Genomic DNA, 17,980 nt, shown 5'->3' on the forward strand with positions numbered 1-17,980 from the left:
ACGCAGTAGGCTGATCGGGTACTGCTAGTAGTTGGTGACAGGAATCACAGTTGACCCAGATGTTATAGTTAGCACGGCAAATGGAATAACAATGCCTTTGGGCTGAGCAAACAAATCGGACGGCGTGAACACTACAGTGGCGTCAGACGCGGCATCAGACGACAGGACAACAGGCGTCGACGACTCAGGGGGTATGGTTGTGTCGTTAACAACCATGAGTTTGTCGGCAAAGTGATGAGAGCTCGTCAGCAGTGATTCACATAGTGGTAAAAGCGACACTTTTGCACGCGAACACTCAATGACAGCTTGATGACGTGACAGGAAATCCCAGCCAAGGATGATGTCGTGAGAGCACGATGGTAGCACGAAACACTCGGTTATGTAGAGAACATCATTGATGACGACACGTGCCGTGGATACAGCTGAAGGGTGAATTCGCCTGTGCGCTGGCAGTGGCGAGCGCCAGGCCAGAGGGAGCTGTAGTCACTTTTCGTAATTTGCAACAAAGGTTCTCGTGAATGAGGGAAACGGCAGCTCCGGTATCGACTAGTGCCAGCGCCGGTACTCCCTCTACAAAAACGGTAATAACATTTTGCAGCGAAGAATGAGGTCTTGAAAACGTTGATGTATTGCAGTTCTTGCCTCGGGAACTGCACCAGTCAGTTTCCCTCTTCAGTGGGAGCTCGACGACGCAGGGGTGAAATCGAACGGCGACGGCGAAAAGGGGAACGCCCAGTTTCTGATCGGCGATCAGTATCAAGACATCGCGGTGAAATGGAGCCGTGGTGGCGTATCGTGACGCGTAGCTGGTCGTGTCAATGGTGGTACGCGTAGTTGAGGCGCGTCTGGGACAAAAGCGCGCCACATGGCCAGCAATGCCGCAGGCGAAGCAGATAGGCGGTTTTCTATAGTGCACCACGTCTCGGTAGGACGAAAAAACTATGGTGCCTCTCGGGCAACTGGAAATGAAGTCGCATGCACGGGCGATGAAAAGGAAGCTGTCGGCGCAGGTGGCCATGGAACCACGGCTGCATAACTGAGCGGGAGCAACGTAGTGGCAAATGAGTGGCAAATTCGGTATGGGACAGTGGCACACTCATAGGATCGGGTGGTGGGGTCGTAAGAGCTGCAGGAAGCGCTTCCGATATCTGAGTCCGGATGTGTGCTGCAGCATTGGAGGCAAAGCTGCCGTAGGTGCGTCACTGTGAGGCAGCAGCGAGAGCTGCCACCTCTTCAGGAATAAAATCTTTGATATGCTGTGAGAGGGTCGAGTTGGTCCTGTCGGCAGAAAACACAATGCTCGAGACGGAATCGGAGTTCTGAATGTTCTGGCGGGCGATAGGTGTTGGCAGCGCAGCTCGTCAAAGCTCTGGCAGAGGTTAATGAGGACGGATACGCTACCAGACATTTTAGCTTCTAACTTTGATTCTTTCCAAGCATTTGATCTACATGATAACATTGGCACATCAATCTATGCATTTGAGCGCATCGTAAAACTACACATTGGTAATTTTCTTCCCCTCAAGACTAAAAAAAGCAATCCAAGGATTCCATGGATGAATCGCAGCATACCGCAAATAAGACATTGTGTTCGTCATCTTCGCCCATTGAAAAAGTCATGTAATCCAGACATTATCATTCCTTTTAACACTGCTAAGAAAGAACTACGTATCAAAATGAAAACAGCTAAAAACATTTATTTTCAAGTTGAACTAGTACAATTATTACGCTCAAAGCCGCGCAAATTCTGGACTTCTATCACGCCAACTAAAACTGCTGCAATTTTCTAGATGACATAGCTATATTTCTGATCCCTCCGATATAGCCAACGCTTTTGATGTCTACTTCCAATCAGTGTTCACGCATGACAACAATTCTCTCCCGGTTCTCGCTAATACTATCATCATCATCACCACCATCATCATCATCAGCCTAATCATGTCCACTGCAGGACGAAGGCCTCTCCCTGCGATCTCCAATTACCCCTGTCCTGCGCCAACCGACTAAATAGCACCCGCAAATTTCCTAATTTCGTCAATTCATCTAGTCTTCTGCCGTCCTCTACTGTGCTGCCGTTCTTTTGGTACCCATTCGCTTACCCTAATGGTCCAACGGTTATCTAGTCTGCCCATTACATGACCTGCCCAGCGCCATTTTTTCCTCTTAACGTGTATTAGAACATCGTCTAGGCCCGTTTGCTCTCTGATCCAAACTGCTCTCTTTCTGTCTCTTAAAGTTATGCCTAGCATTCTCCGTTCCATCGCTCTTTGCGCGGTCTTAATTTGTTCCCAAGCTTCTTTGTCAGCCGCCAAGTCTCTGCACCGTACGTCTTCACCGGTGAAATGCACTGATTGTATACTTTCCTTTTCAATGATAACGGTAAGCTTCCATTCAGGAGCTCACGATGTCTGCCGTACGCGATCCAACCCATTTTTATTCTTCCTTGAATTTCCTTCTCATGGTCTGTGTTCCCTGTGATTAGCTGACCTAGGTAAAGGTACTCCTCCACAGACTCTAGAGGCTGACTTACGATGCTGAGCTCTTGCTTCCTTGCCAGGTTATTTATCATTATCTTTGTCTTCTGCATATTATTCGTCAGTCCCACTCTTACACTCTCCATGTTAAGGTCCTGAGTCATTTGTTGTACCTCGTCGGCATTGTTGCTGATTAGAACATTGTCATCGGCAAACCAAAGGTTGTTGAGGTATTCGCCGTCGAACTTTACTCCTAAGCCTTCCCAGTTTAATAGCTTGAATACTTCTTCTAAGCATGCAGTGAATAGCATCGGAGAGATTGTGTCTCCTTGTCCGACCCCTTTCTTTATAGGTATGTTTCTACTGTTCCTGCGTAGAATTAAGGTGGCTGCGAAATCTCTGCAGATGCTTTCTAGGGAAGTTACGTAAGCGGTTTTTACTCTTTGATTACGCAATGCCTCTATGACTGCTGGTATCTCTACTGAATCAAATGATTTTTAGTTTTCTATGAGAGCCATTAAGAGAGGTGTATTGTACTCTGAGGATTTCTCGATAACTTGGTTAATGGTATGGATCTGATCCATTGTAGAGTAACCTTTCCTTAAGCCAGCCTGCTCCCTTGGTTGACTAAATTCCAGTGTTGTCCTTATTCTATTGCAGAATATTTTATTAAATATCTTATATAATACTGGAAGTAAGCCAATGGGCCCATAATTTTTTAGTTCTTTATCGTCGCCCTTTTTGTGGATTAGTATAATGTTTGCATTTTTCCAGTTTTCTGGGACCCTTGCAGTCGATATACAGTTCGTATAGAGAGCCACCAGTTTTCCTAGCATTATGTCTCCTCAATCTTTGAATAAATCGACTGTTATTCCATCCTCTCCTGTCGCTTTTCCCCGTTTCATGCCTTGCAAGGCCTTACTGACCTCACCTCTAGTTGTAGGAGGAGTTTCTGTAAACTGTTCATTATTGTTTGAATGGAGCGCTACTGAGTCGTCTGGGTACTGTAACGCTCAGTGTCGAATTCTTCCGCTGCATTTACTATATCTTCGAGATTGCTGATAATATTACCCTGCTAATCTTTCAGTGCATACATCTTGCTTTGCCCTATGCCAAGTTTCCTTCTCACTGATTTCAGGCTGCGTCCATTTTTTACGGCTTCTTCATTCTTTCTCACGTTATAGTTTCGAATATCATTTATTTTTGCCTTGTTCATTAGTTTTGACAGTTCCGTGAATTCTATCTTCTCAGTTAAGCTGGACACTTTCATTCTTTGTCATTTCTTTATTAGTTCCTTTGTTACTTGGGAGAGCTTGCCTACTGGTTGCCTTGGTGCCTTGCCTCCCACTTCAATTGCTGCCTATGAAGCCAACCTCATTACGGTTTCATTCATTACCTCTATGTCATCATCATCATCAACATCTCTCTGTTCTAAGACTGCATATTTGTTTGCAAGTACCAGCCAAAATATGTCTGCTTTTGGCCTTACTGCCACTAAATTGACCTGTTCTTTCTGGACAAATTTTACTCTTTCTCTGTTTAAATTGAGGTGTACCCTGGCCCTCACTAACCTATGATCACTACAGTTTACCCTACTTGTTGCTTGAACATCCTGCGCTATGCTGGGACCCACAGAAGGTATGAAATCAATTTCGTTTCTTGTTTCACCAGTACGGCTTTTCCAGGTCCATTTTCTGTTGCTACGTTTCCTGAAAAAAATGGTCATTATTCTTAGCTCATTGCTTTCTGCGAATTCTACCAGCATGTCACCTCTAGCGTTTCTAGAATCTACACCGTAGTTGCCAATTGCCTGTTCACCCGCCTGCTTTTCCCCCACTTTTGCATTGAAGTACCGCATTACTAGTGTATACCGCGTTTGCATTTTTCTCATCGCTAATTCAACATCTTCTCCCTCACCGTCGTCACTGTACGTTGGAGCGTAGGTTTGTACTATCTTTATTTATACCTTTTATTGAGTTTACGACTACTGCTAATCTCTTGTTGATGCTGTGGAATTCAGCAATGTCGCCCGCTATGTCTTTATTGGTTAGGAATCCTACCCCGTATTGCTTGTTATCAGGGAGACCTCTACAGCAGAGCACCTGGCCATTATTCAGCAATGTGTAAGCTTCATTTGGTCTTTTAATCTCACTAAGGCCGATAATATCCCAAAAAATGTCCGATAGTTCTTCGAGAATACCTGCTAAGCTTGCCTCGCTCGAGAGGGTGCCGGTATTAAACGTTGCAAGGGTCACTTTCTATTGGCGGCCTGTCCTGACCAATATATTCTGAGCACCACCTGCTGCGTTGCAAGTCTGACCACCGCCTTGGTCAGGTGCTCCGCAGCCACTGGGGACTGAGGGCCATTTCATTGAGGAGATCATTTAATTAGGGATGTTGTGCCGAATACTGCACCAGGGAGGCCAATTCCTGTTCTGGTGAGGGAGTGTCCTTGTTGAAGCTTAGTGGGCCGTCCTAATTTCAAATACTAATCAATACTAGTTCAAATACTAATACTAACATTTCTACCGGCGATGTGGTATCAGTGAAAACGGCATCCTAAACTTGATTCTCAATTTAGACATAAATTATTGCACTGGTCCTGACAATACTCCAAACAGTTTTCTAGTAACATACTCTCTCTTATCTTCACGTCATTTGGCGGCCATATTTCCCAAATCGTTGACTTCAGGCATCGTCCTCCATTCTTGGAAGCTAGCGAAGGTCCTGCCTCTGTATAAGACTGGTGATAAGCAATTTTTTCTAAATATAAACCTACATCGCTTACCTCCAATTCCGGAAAACTACTAGAACATATCATACAGAAGCACATAATAGAACACCTCAAATCGAATAAAATTATCTTGAACATACAACACGGATTTCGTCGTTGTTTCAGCACAGCAACACAACCGGTATAAGTTTCAGATGACATTGCTATAAATCTTCATATTGGCAATCGAACTGATGCGCTGTCTCTATACTTTTCCAAAGATTTCGACACGGTTATACACAAGCTGCTGAGTCAACTAAACGCAATTTTAAGTAATCTTCTACTAATCGACTGGATATCTAGCTTTTTTAACTCTCGCTCGCAATTCGTTTAATTTAATTCCACTTTGTCCTCAACGGTGAATGTAACATGAGGTGTTCCACAGGGCTCTGTTCTGGGAGCCTTGTTAAGGACTCACCAGGTCAATGTGCACGCGGCTAAAACGCACGTCAGAAGGCCAGAATGTTCCCAGCGGACTGGCGGTGTGGCGCAAAACTTTCGTTTGCTGGTACTGGACACAAGCCCATGTCCAGCGTCGGACGTCGACAATCATGCGTGGCCACAGGTATCGTGCAACAAGGTGTTTAGTTATACGATCACCGAGATGTGACAAGGAATGTGTGGCATCGAAAACAGTGCGGCGAAATTGTGACAGAACGTAGGGGCGAGGACAACCTGCAGAGACATCGCAAACCAAGGCAATATCAGAGTCTGGAAACTGGACGTCTTGAAGTTCGAGCCAACTATCCTTCAGTCGTAAAGCCTGAAGTTCGCTGTCCTCTCGCTGTGCTTTGGCCATAGCTACAATATCGACTGGGTTGTCTGTGCCGCTGACATGACGAATGTCGTTCGTGAATTCAAATATGTAGGCAAGTTAGCAAATCTCACGGGCAGCGTGGGCAGAGTTGGTTGTGGTCAGCGAGGATGTAAATTTGCCGACCTTCGAGGAGGCGCTGGCAATGCCTCATGGCCCAGTTGGCCATCAGCAGTTCACGAGAGAAAGTGCTGTATCTGCGCTCGCTTTGACAGAACTTTCGCAAGAAGCATGACACCAGCTGCCACACTCTATGGACCGATTGCTGCAGCATTTTACCAACGGCGCGACGTCTGAGGTGTTGTACAAACACCTGTAAGCGATGTACAAACAGAGTCGCATTGGCGAAAGCTTCCTTGATGGAACTCGAAGGCGTCTCGGCGTCATCTGTCCAGGAGATGGGACCGTTTGCTTTTATGTGACCGGACAAGAGTGCGTTAAGTGGTCGCAAGCTGATAGCGCAGCGAGGAATGAACCGCCAATCATAATAGGTAAGCCCAAGGAATTGTCTTAGTTACTTTGCGGTCGCAGGTAGTGGAAACTGCATTATAGCTTCTACACGAACGGCAGGAGGAGATATCACGCGGGCATCGACGCGATGGCCAAGAAAGTTGAGTGCACTGACAACAAACTCGCTCTTCGCACCGTTCACGACTAGCCCGTACTTCCATATTTGGTCAAACACTTGGCGCAAGTGAAGTGCATGATCGTCTGCTAAAGTGCGGAAGACGAGGATGTCGTCGATGTATGCGAAACAGCAGCGCAACCACGGCGATCCTGATCACGAAATCGTTGAAACATCTGTGCGGTGTTGCGCCGACAGAATGGCAACACAAAGTACTCTAGCACGCCAAAGGTCTTCTTATAGCTATCGTAGCTACGTTGCAAGATTCAAGAGGTATATGGTGGTATGCCTTGCCTATGTCTATCTTGCTGAATATTGTGCATCCATGCAGCAACGTGGGAAGCCCATAATGCGTGGGATGGGGTATCGATCCGGTGCTGTCAATTTGTTGAGGGTGCAGTAGTCACCGCACGGTCTGCAGTCAACGGTGGGCTTGGGGACCATGTGTAGCGGTGATGGTCATGAGCCAGTTGATGGGCGCACGTATCCGAGCTCGAGCGCATGTTCGAATTCTTGCTGCCGAGCCATCTAGTAACGGTACGGAGCCAGACGATGAGGACTTGCAAGAACTGGTACAACCTAAACCCCAATGTGATGGGTTACGTCATGTCGCACCACTTCTTCAATACAAGGCACACGGAAGAGATCTGTAAACTCTTCGAGAAATGAAGAACATGATGGTGAGGCTTTGGCATGTGCTTGTACGCGCCGCAAGAGTGGCGAACGGGATGTGACGCCTTCAACCGATAGGTTAGTCTCGGAATCCAGGAGACGGCTACGGTGGAAATCGACCACAAGCCTTAAATGCCTGAGTAAATCCAAAAGAATAATTGCTATACGCTTCACGCTATCAAAACGATCCCTCTGGGTGTTCTTCGCAAGCCAATGTCAAGGGTGACAGGCTTTTATCCGTAGGCCCATATGTTCGTACTGTTCACGGCGGTAACAGGTGAGGTTGTGAGGCGTCAGTGGAGGTCCCCCAGCGTAGGAGGGATTGCGCACCCCTCTGCCCCAGTGTCCATGAGATAACTCAACTTATTGAAGGTCGGTGACGTGAAATAAGCGGCTGGTGTTCGGCAGAAAAACGCCTGGAGACAACTGATCCACCTAAATGAAAATCTACGATCTATCAAGCCAGGCCTTATAGCGTTCCGAGGTCCCTTGTTGGTTCATTTAATCGGTCTCTAGCCGTCCTCTCGCACCAGCAATGCACCACCACCTAGCGGTCCTTGTACCAATGCGGTGAACATGACACAGCCGCTGTGGTACGGTACGCAACTTCATAACGCGCTTCTTCAGCAACTCTTAGCAGACTGCTTTTAACTGGGCAGCCCTCCTAATTTATTACGCTAGATAAATGTCCTTTTCATCGAACCCTAGAAGACTTCATGCATCGAATTTTTTTGTATGTGAGAACATTTCCAATTCTTTCGAATTTTGAGAAACCTTCACAAGAAAACCTACTGTTATCCATAAAGACATAACTTTAAACCACGCAATCTTCGGTCAACCTAGAAACACAAAGATCTCCCCAAACCTCTCCAATTTTCAGCACGTCAGCTCATCGCCTGGGTGAAATGTAGGTGCCGACAGTTTCAAATGATCAACTTACACCTCGGGTGCTTTAGGACACTGCTAGTCTTAACGAGCGTGCTCGACTAAGCGCATTCCTAATCGTAACACGCAACATCGACGCTTCGAGCAAAATGAGCTTGCGGAAAATTCCTACACCAACACAAAAAACTAAATCTAGGCGCCCCAGCATAGGTTTCCTTTTCTACATCCCACAAAACTCCCTATGATCATGCATATAATGCACTACTTTTGCTCTAACAACACTTTTATATTTTGCGTTGTTTCCCTGTGTTCTGCGCCAGTTTAACTAGCTATATCAGTAACTAGCCCGCTATCAGAAGCTGATTTCTTCACCTTATAGATATGATATGTTGACTAAAATATTTATTTTCCTTCACAATCATCCACATGTTCACCTAAATATATTATATCGAAAATTGGTGCTGTTATTCTGCACGTTTATCGTTTTTTACCATTGTTCATTTCACTACGAATATGTAGCCAGTGTACTGAAGATACTTTGCATTTTCGATGTCTACTATGTGGAAACAAATATCGTTATAGAGATATACATTTAACGTTCATGCGAAATTAGTTTGTATTAAAATAGTTGCACATATGTACATAATTCATGGTTCATTGTATAAACACAACTTCATCAATCATATGTCTGTCTACTATGTCTAAGAAGTGAGAGTGGAAATATCGTGGAAATATTGAGACTGTAACTAAATAAACAAGTAAATAATCGTTACTTTGTAAAAAAAGTCGCAGTTTCGCCCGAAAGGTGAAGGATCAGTTGCGACAGCAAATTAGTCCACAGCAATGTGAACTTGTTACCGGCCGTATAACATGTTACCGGCCATATAAGCTCGAGAACATAGGCATACTTACACATTTCGAAGCATGCTGTCACGTTTGCAGAAGCCAACGTGAAGATATCTCACTCGCTGACCGCCGAAACTCACTGTCAAAACGCTGGTAAGCGCGGGAATGCGGCAGCAGCAGCGAGCGAATAGACCTTCGCGCAGCTGCCCTTATTAACGCGAAGTACGCCGCGAAAGGACAGTGCGGCACGGATTCTGTACTCGTCGCACATAGGTTCAATGATACACCGACCCGGCCGCGTGTATGGAGAACGTATCCTCTTGGCGCAGGGGGTTCAGAGCTGCGCGCCTATTGGCTCTCGCCACAGGCCACTTCCGCTATGATGGCGGCAACCAGGGCCACGGCCTCCGACTTTGCCTCTGAGATTTAGGTTTTGTTTACGCTCCAACGATGGCCTGGCACCACGCCTAATGCGATGCAGCAGAGGGCACTGACACTCATTTGATTAGTGGAGCGCCAGACATTTCCTTTGTGGTGTATCCGAGGAACGTGAAGCAACTTGAAATGCTTCAAGAAACGGCTGTCCAACACTGCGGGAGGGTTGTGTGCAGGCCTTTGACAACGCTACGCCAGCCTTTCGAAAGCCTGGCGATCCAGTTTCAATGACGGTAAAAAAGCACTCGTGTGGAAAGTGGACATGCGCCCCAGCGAGAAGGAAGAAGACGGCGGCTAGATTATGGAGCTATGTGTTGAGGCCACCACAATAACGATGACACAGCAAGCCTTTGTTGCAATTTAAAGTGCATATTTTCCAGAACGCTAGTATGGTCAGGTAAGTCAGGTAAGAGGTATGGTCAGGCAGCAAGAAAGTGCTTATGGTTTGAAGCACGCTTTGAAGGCTTATGGACGCACACCTGAAAATATATGCACAATTCTCATTCGGTGTGGTATGAATTCAGTAAGTCTGTGCGGCGCGGAATTGTTTTGGACAAGTGCGCGTAACGTATACAGCGTTAAGTCTTACCCGATCGTGCTAGTGTTCTCGGAAATATCCATTTGGAACTGCAACACAACCTTACCGTGTCGTCGTTATTGTTCTCTCATCAACACATGGCCTCTTGATCACGGGGCCGTCTTCTTCCACTTCGCTGGCGCGTGTCTGCATTACGCATGAATGCTTTTTCAGCGTCGTTGAAAACGGAGTGACGCGGCTTTCGGCATCGAGGTGTAGTGTTGTCAAATGCCTGCACACAGCCTTAGCGCAACGTTGCACAGACGCTTCATGAAGCATTTCAAGTTGCTTCACGTGCCTTGCATACAGCACGATGCAAGTGATGCGCGCTCCTATCACCAAACCGGTGTAAGTGCCGACTGCTGCATCAGATAACTGTATCGCGTTCACCGTGGCGGGAGCCCAGCGGAGGAGCGTAAGCAAACCTAAATTTTGCCGGCAACGGTGGAAACCGCGTCCCCTGAGGCCGCCATGCTAGCGGAAGTGGCCTGCGGCGAGAGCCAACAGGCACCCAGCTCTGACTGCACCCCCCCCCCCCCTCATCCCACCGGCGCCTACGGAATGTATTTTCAGTATACGCGGCCGGGCGCGCTCGGCCACCCGCGCTGCCCGGAGTAGAACACGCCTTCCCTTTTCTCCACCCTCCCCTGAAGCTTTGGGCGCGATTCCTTCCTGCTTTCCGCGGTTGAGTGTGCGAGATTGAGCTGCAATCGCCGGCGCACCATCGCACGCTTTAAACCGCATATACACCAAAGCGCGCTCGGCAATGCTTTTATCGCAATTGCACTTTTACGGAACCTCACGGCGACAGCGACGCCGACTGCAGAAATGAGCCTGGGCTGTCCACATAATTGCTATCATAATAAAACGCGCGCTACCCTGGCGATCTAACCTTCTGGCAGAGACCTTCGCTTTAAGTCAGCTGGCCGCGGTGTTGGGTGCTTGTAGCGTGCTCGTAGTGAAGGAAGGAGTAATTATGCACTGAACTTACCGCTACCTACCGAACATAGGATTACAATTATTATATATAAACATCCACCCAAATGCTGTAAAAAGCTATTCCTGATGAGTACCTTGTAATACAAGGTTTCAAAATTGTAACACAGGCGAAAGACAGTGTACGAATTCAACCGCGGGCTGTACGACGTGGCAGATGATCTTGCAACTCGGTAAGCAATACAACTGCTGCGCATCGACATGGAATAATACTGCACAAACAATAGTGCAGAGACCCTAGTTTACCAAGCAAATATGACGGATTTTACCCGGGTGAGTGTTGGTTTTGGGAAAGTACATTTCTAATCCCCGTGAGGTATGCCCAAGAAACCCAATGAGAACTCGTGTGTCTGGTCTATTGCGTCAGGCTAGCTACTGCTTTCCGTACATAGAGGAAGCGCTCGCTTTCTTTATTAGTAATTAGAACTACCAGGCTTAAGAAAACGATATTTGTAGTTATCGTTTGAGGCAAACGCTGTTAATTTCTATTGGAATTGTTAACAATATCGGTGTTGATATTGGACATCTCCTGCTTGAATTTTGAAAAGACGGGTAATGCAAGACTGCATAAATGCGTACCTCCAGAGCGCGCTGAAGTCCACACCCTATGCAGGTACGGGCCACCGCCGACATGTTCTTCACAGCATCTCGAAAGCCTTCTACCGTTTGGTGATTGACAGCCATCATGGGGTGCAGGACCTTCGCGACTCTGCTGAACGTGACAATGGCGAGCTGTACGAAGTCGTCGAGCAAAGTCGGGAGGAAGTCGTCGAGAAAATCTTTTAGGGTTTCCAGTCGTTTGTGTGCCTGCAACGTAGACGGCATGAAATGCAGAAATTGTCCGGCATACGCGGTCGTCTAGGAGGGCGGTACGTAATTGATTTAATTCGATTGGGCATCACTATTGCAACAGAAAGTTCCCTACAGAATAAAAAAGAAACGGGGATAGGTCATGCGGCTTAACGAGAAGGACAAAAGGCACCTCTACGTGTAGCTCTAAAGGCAGTTATAGACGAAAAAATCACCGCCCTTTGCAGTCCATGAAGACGGTCAAAGGCGAAGCTGTGTCAGTTACACCGAGTGGAACACCACGCAAGGAAAACTTCGCAAGCAGGCTGTGCTCTAAATATTTTGTTTCACCATTCTTTAGGCTAATTTTTGCTTTTGCGTGCATGGCGTGGTGAGCATATATTAGGAGTTCTTTTTTTTAAGGTTCTCCCAGTGCTTACTTCTTGCGCATGAGGTTTCTGCAGCGCACAGCTCTGTACCGACCCTACGATGACGAACTCGTTCACGAGTCAATTCTCGCTGACGCGCGCGGTAGGCAGCTTTTTCCTGAGGAGTACGCACTACTCGTCGCCTTTCCATAGTTTTACCTGGGATGGAATGTGTGGAACCCCTAATCCAAAGCTCCTCGTAGTGGGCGCAAGGTTCACCGCTGGAGATGCGGGTGCGGCAATTGTTTTGATAATTGACGTCTTTGTGTTTCTTAGTGAGGTTACATGAACATTTGGCTGCGACGGAGAGAACGACGTCAGTGACGGTGTGACGGCAGTCTGCTGCTGTCGTTTGCGTTCGACGTCTCAGTTTGCTCTGTGGCGTGGTTAGCAGCATCCGCGCGGTATTGTCGTTTGGGAATGTTCAAAATTAAACGGCTGCAAAATTAAGTCTGTCCGTCACGTAACACAATGAATGACTCATACCCCCGGTATACGCGGCCTCCTCATGACAACAACAGCAAAACTCTATGCTGCAGTGAGGACGACGCTCGATTCTTTGCTGCTGATGATGATAGTTTTAGTGAACTCCGACAACGGCGGCACAGGGACCAAATAAAGGGCTTCTCTGTAACGCAAGGAGAAATCACACGTCCAGAACAGCGCAATCAACTTCGATGTCAGTACCTCAATAGGAAAAATTAGGGCAGACGTACCAAATGTAGGGTAAATTTAATTTTTTTTTTGTAATCTATACCTTGGCTGCTAAAACTGAGAAGAATTTTACATGACTATTAGTACAGAGAACGAACACATTGCTCAATAACGTGACCTTCATCCATTCCCACCAAACAGTGAATAGGGCATAATTCACAACTTAGGCCGAAAATGAGAGCAAACACCTGTCATTGTAGCGCCCTGGCGATGCACTGTTCAGCGGCCGCTGGGCCTCGTACCCACTACCTCGATATCAGCAGCGGACGACGTCATGGGCACAATTTCCGGCAGCGGTGGTTATTTAACGTGCCCCTTAGGAATAGTCGAGAGTTCTTACCTTCTGAAGAGTGCCCTGTGCCATGAGACTCCTGCACCCATCACGGGGTCTCACCATCAATCACGTTGGCGCACGTGAAAGGGCCACCGTAAGCAAATGTATTTGAAGCGACCTTACTATGATGTCTATAGAAGGGACATGATGGTTTCGGCACGCTAACCTTTACAATTTCATTTACACTTGCCCACACGACTGCCAAGACAATAAAGTATATTTTTCTGACACATTTAGGAAGTACAATCAATACTCCGCGCGTGTAATGATATATGTAATCAATCATGCGCGCTATCTTCCACTGGTGTCCAGAAACCCTAGTTCCTTCTGCATCAACAGCAATTATGGAAACACATTTCATTCAGCCTTTGTAAAGACATGAGACTCGACTCGATGACGTTACAGAATTCTGCCTTGTAATCTTCTTTTGATAGTCGTTTCTAAAGTTCTTCGTGCAAATGCTTTGTTTGGCGCCATGAGATATTGTTCTGGAAAACCTCTCCGTGAGGTGCACGGTTCGCAAATTTTGTCGAAACGTTTAGAGCGTGATCCCACATCGAAGGCGAAAGAGAATTTCCTTTTTTCTATCGCATTGAATTATTAGCCTAAAGCTTCACCACTATGTAAGCTTCCGCGGCACTGCGTAAAGTCTTAGGCAAGATCAAAGCTCACACTTTTTTGCGCAGAGGAATGTGTGGGTAACTGAGTGCCAGAAAACTGCGTGCTCGCTCTTTTATTTACTCCTAGGGTCGTTCAGTTCGGCCGATGTGCCTGCGTAGACGCTGCTGTGATAGCCTTAAAAATAAAAGATTACGGTATCGCTGCTCTAGCACGGTAGTTTACAGCCACTTGTATGAGGTACAGGCACGGTACCAAGGACACCGCTTTACGTATACTCGAAAAACAAGATTGCCTAATAAACAAGGTTATTCGAGCTTATATTTCCGCAGAATATTTCATGATGTGAAATTACTGACCAGTAATCGCTTAACCTACCTAGAATATCACTTGAAGTATTCGAACTCGTTCCTTTCAATTCGCGCAATATTCTGAAAAGTTACTATTATGAAATACCGCAAGGAGCAAAAGCTTTCACCTTCATACTCTTGGAAAGGTCAAGGACCAGGACAGCTCGCAGGCTCGTTCGAGGTTTCATCTGAATTTCATCAAATTCCACCACGACGGGCTTGGACATGTTGGCTGGAGGAAGACTGAAGGCAACGATGAAAACACAGTGCACCTGTCACTTGACAGTAATAGATATCGACATTGCAAAATTGTGATAACGGCCAACAAAGGTTAAGGCAGGTGAGTATGAGTAGCGCCACGAGCATTGTGGCCACCATGGAAAGCGATTTTTTTGCGAACCCTGAGTTTGACTGACTATGACCATGACTATGATTTAGTGGCTGATACTGATATATGCGGCTACTCTCTTGCCGGAAAGGTCACACATATGAACACAGCACCTTTTCTCACAATTTTTCCTGGTGTCACGGCTGCAGGCCTTGTTTTCTATGGAATGACGCAGTGATGTAAAAAATTATCTATATATATGCTCTTGGAACAAATGTACGTCACCAAGAGCGCGATTCCTCCAACAAAAGAAACCTTTCTAGCCGACTTTCCTAAGTTTGCGGGTTTCGTATATCTCCATTGTAAGTGTATCGCCCAGTAAACTGGTGTAGCGTACAACTCATTATTTCCAGGATCAGCCAGCTTCTAGGTTGCGCGGCGGCCCTGGATACAGCACAGTCTGTATGGTAGTCATGTGCTTGGATTTAGGTTCCCTAGCAAACAGTGTCACAGTAAAGGGAACCGATCAAGGAGAAAGTATAATTGACAGTCGCGTGGTTCAGCGGTTGGGGATGAACACGTCTGGTCATCTTCACTGGCAGGCAGGTAATCGTGATGGTTAGAAATGCTGTTGTGCATGGAACGCATGTTGTAAGCGCTCGTATTAATCAGCTTCAGTTTGTGTCATCTGAACACCGATTGGATACATACTTTCTTTTTGCATCGCGTTAAGCGACCGAGCATGCATTAACCTAGAGCCAGCAAATAATTAAACATACTGCCCCTGCATCCAAAATTACAGTTTTGATTAAACTTTTCATAAGCAAGGATACTTCGGTGCACTATTTGGAAAAGCACCTTAAAGGGTTGAAAACGCACATAGACGGGGACAGAGCGAGGAAGAACAGGACACAGCGCTAATTAGCGCCGAGCAGCTTTGTTCCTCACTCTGTCTCCGTCTGTGCAGGCTGTTAACCATTTAGGTTTGGTAAACAGTGCCTGGAGAGTGGTGCTCAATTTTTAGGTCGGCATGTGCCTATGGCTGATTAATTTTTCCCTCGCGTTTTTTACATGTTTGCGCTTGTTTTCTGGCTGCGATGGTATTGCTGCATTTATTGGGGTGTGCACAAATGTAGCAAATTTATCTTCAATATAAAACAAGCTGTGGAAGCCAAATTGTTTTGCAAAAAGTGCGCGTCGAACGAGCTGAGCTCGTTCGATGCGCAGCTCGTTCGATGCTGTTACGAACGCGGAAGACTTGGTCACCGAGCGGACGTATGCCCCAATCCTACTGATAAAATCTGCCGGAGTTGCGGCACCAAGAATCCAAAGCAGAATGCCAACTATGTGAAAAAGACCACCCGACTGCGGATAAACGATGCCAAGCAAGGTAACGCATCCCATACTTCGTCAAAAGACGAAGATGGGAACGTGCCCGGAGAGAAGAACAAGTGTAATGCGAAAACTACGGCGATAAACCAAGAAGGCGAAGTACAGCCAGCAGGAACAGAAGAGCCAGAAGCAGATCACGCTCCGGCAACCGACCAAGGTGAAGGTCCCGACCCCGCAATGGCAGCCCAATCAAGCCACCACAGACCGTTGGCAACAGCAAGGGCCTGCGACTACACCACCGGACCCCCATCACAGGTGAGCTGGGCTGGCGTAGCTTCCCGGGCGCGCGCGGAGGCAGAGGCTGCGCCTAACACTAGAAATAGAGAGTTAGAAAAAGAACTAGCAAAGGTGAAACAAATGATGCTAGAACATCATCAGTGGATTGTCGCTCTAGAAGAAGAAAACAGTAGACTGCGGAAAGAAAACATTACTCTTAAAAACGGGCGGGGTATTACACTAGATATTATTGCGGAAAAAGAGGCAGATATGGAAGAGGCAAACACCCCAGCCAAGCGCAAGGCCACGGACGATAACGAGACGACCACAGTTAAAAAGACCAAGTCCGTTAAATCCCTTGAAAAAATACAGAATGAACTTGAAAGCAAAATTGATGTTCTAGAAAACAAACTAGACATCATAGATACAAGCTCTAAAGACCTGGGTGCGCCAATTACCCAGCAAGTTACACAGGCTATTATGACGCAAATACAACAACAATTTAACGCAATCGCTGCAAAATTTACCGACATTGAATCTCGTATGAAATCCTGGAGACCACAAACCAGTGGAGGCGGCCCCATCAAAACAACCAGTAAACCGTATAATAAACCCTCGACACCAACGGTGGAGGGAGCTGGAAAACTGTAACTGCCGCCATGGATCGACACGACCGTTATACTATCTGGCAATGGAATTGTCGCGGATACAATAGAAAAAGATCCCACTTACGTCAACACCTAATCAATAAGGAACATCCTGATGTCATAATGCTACAGGAGCCACACTGTAAGGTCAAATTATCTGGTTATAGATCATTCTGTAGTGCCGACGGGGAGACGAGAGCTGTCAGCATTCTAGTCAAACGTACATACATGGTCGTTCAGCATGATACAAGCATTGCGGATGTAGACAATATAATAATCCAGTTAATACCTACCAGAAAAAACAATCAAAGTCTATTTCTCCTTAATGTTTATAGTAACCCAAGAAACAAACGTCCTAATTTCCGATTACTTCTCCACAAGACTCTCACTATCACAGAAGGCAGAGCCTTAGTGACTGGGGGAGTTTCAATGCTCTGCACGCAGCATGGGGATACAAATTTGAAAAGCCCAAAGGTAGGCACCTATGGCTAGACGCACAACAAGAGGGCCTTACCCTCATCACAGACCCGTCAGCATCTACGTGGCGGGAGTCTAGTGTTAGTGTGGACACTACGCCAGATCTCACCTTTACAAAGAACATTAAGGATGCGAAATGGATTAACGCCCAACAGGATCTAGGCAGCGATCATAACATCCTCGAAATCACTGCTAAAAGAGGGCCAAGCAAATCTAAGGGCAAACCGCTGAAAATTGTAGCCTGGAACAAACTCAGACAAATTCGCAGGAAAAATTATACTATCACAGACATCGTGTACTAGAGCACGCAGCTTAAGCAGGATCTTAACGCAGCCACACAAGTAATCCCCCAGGACGCGCAAATGAAACAGGTAAACAGTAAACTCCCACATATGTGGGAAGCTAAAGAAGGTCTCTTGATGAGATGGAAAACTCTGAGACACAACAGGACGCTCCGACGCAGGCTGGCCCGGCTTAACAGAGATATAGAAGCATACGCACAACAACTCTGTAACCAGCAATAAGAAGCAACATGCACCAATATGGATAATGAATTAGGATTGTCTAGAACGTGGAACTTCCTCAAGCAC

The 17,980-nt window shown here is 46.5% G+C and overlaps 1 protein-coding gene across 1 annotated transcript in view; it reads right to left on the minus strand.

Moving 5' to 3' along the window:
• Positions 1-17,980, minus strand: part of LOC139047075 (calcium-activated chloride channel regulator 1-like) — a 179,736-nt gene that overhangs the window by 101,411 nt on the left and 60,345 nt on the right. Inside the window, exons 7-8 of the mRNA XM_070521025.1 lie at positions 14,459-14,573; positions 11,677-11,904 (exon numbers count right to left, since the gene is read on the minus strand). Coding sequence (XP_070377126.1) covers positions 11,677-11,904; positions 14,459-14,573 — 343 coding nt within the window. The remainder of the gene's footprint in view (positions 1-11,676; positions 11,905-14,458; positions 14,574-17,980) is intronic.

Source organism: Dermacentor albipictus, chromosome 6 (assembly GCF_038994185.2).
Source record: "Dermacentor albipictus isolate Rhodes 1998 colony chromosome 6, USDA_Dalb.pri_finalv2, whole genome shotgun sequence".
In the NCBI taxonomy this organism is placed as follows: Eukaryota; Metazoa; Arthropoda; class Arachnida; order Ixodida; family Ixodidae; genus Dermacentor; species Dermacentor albipictus.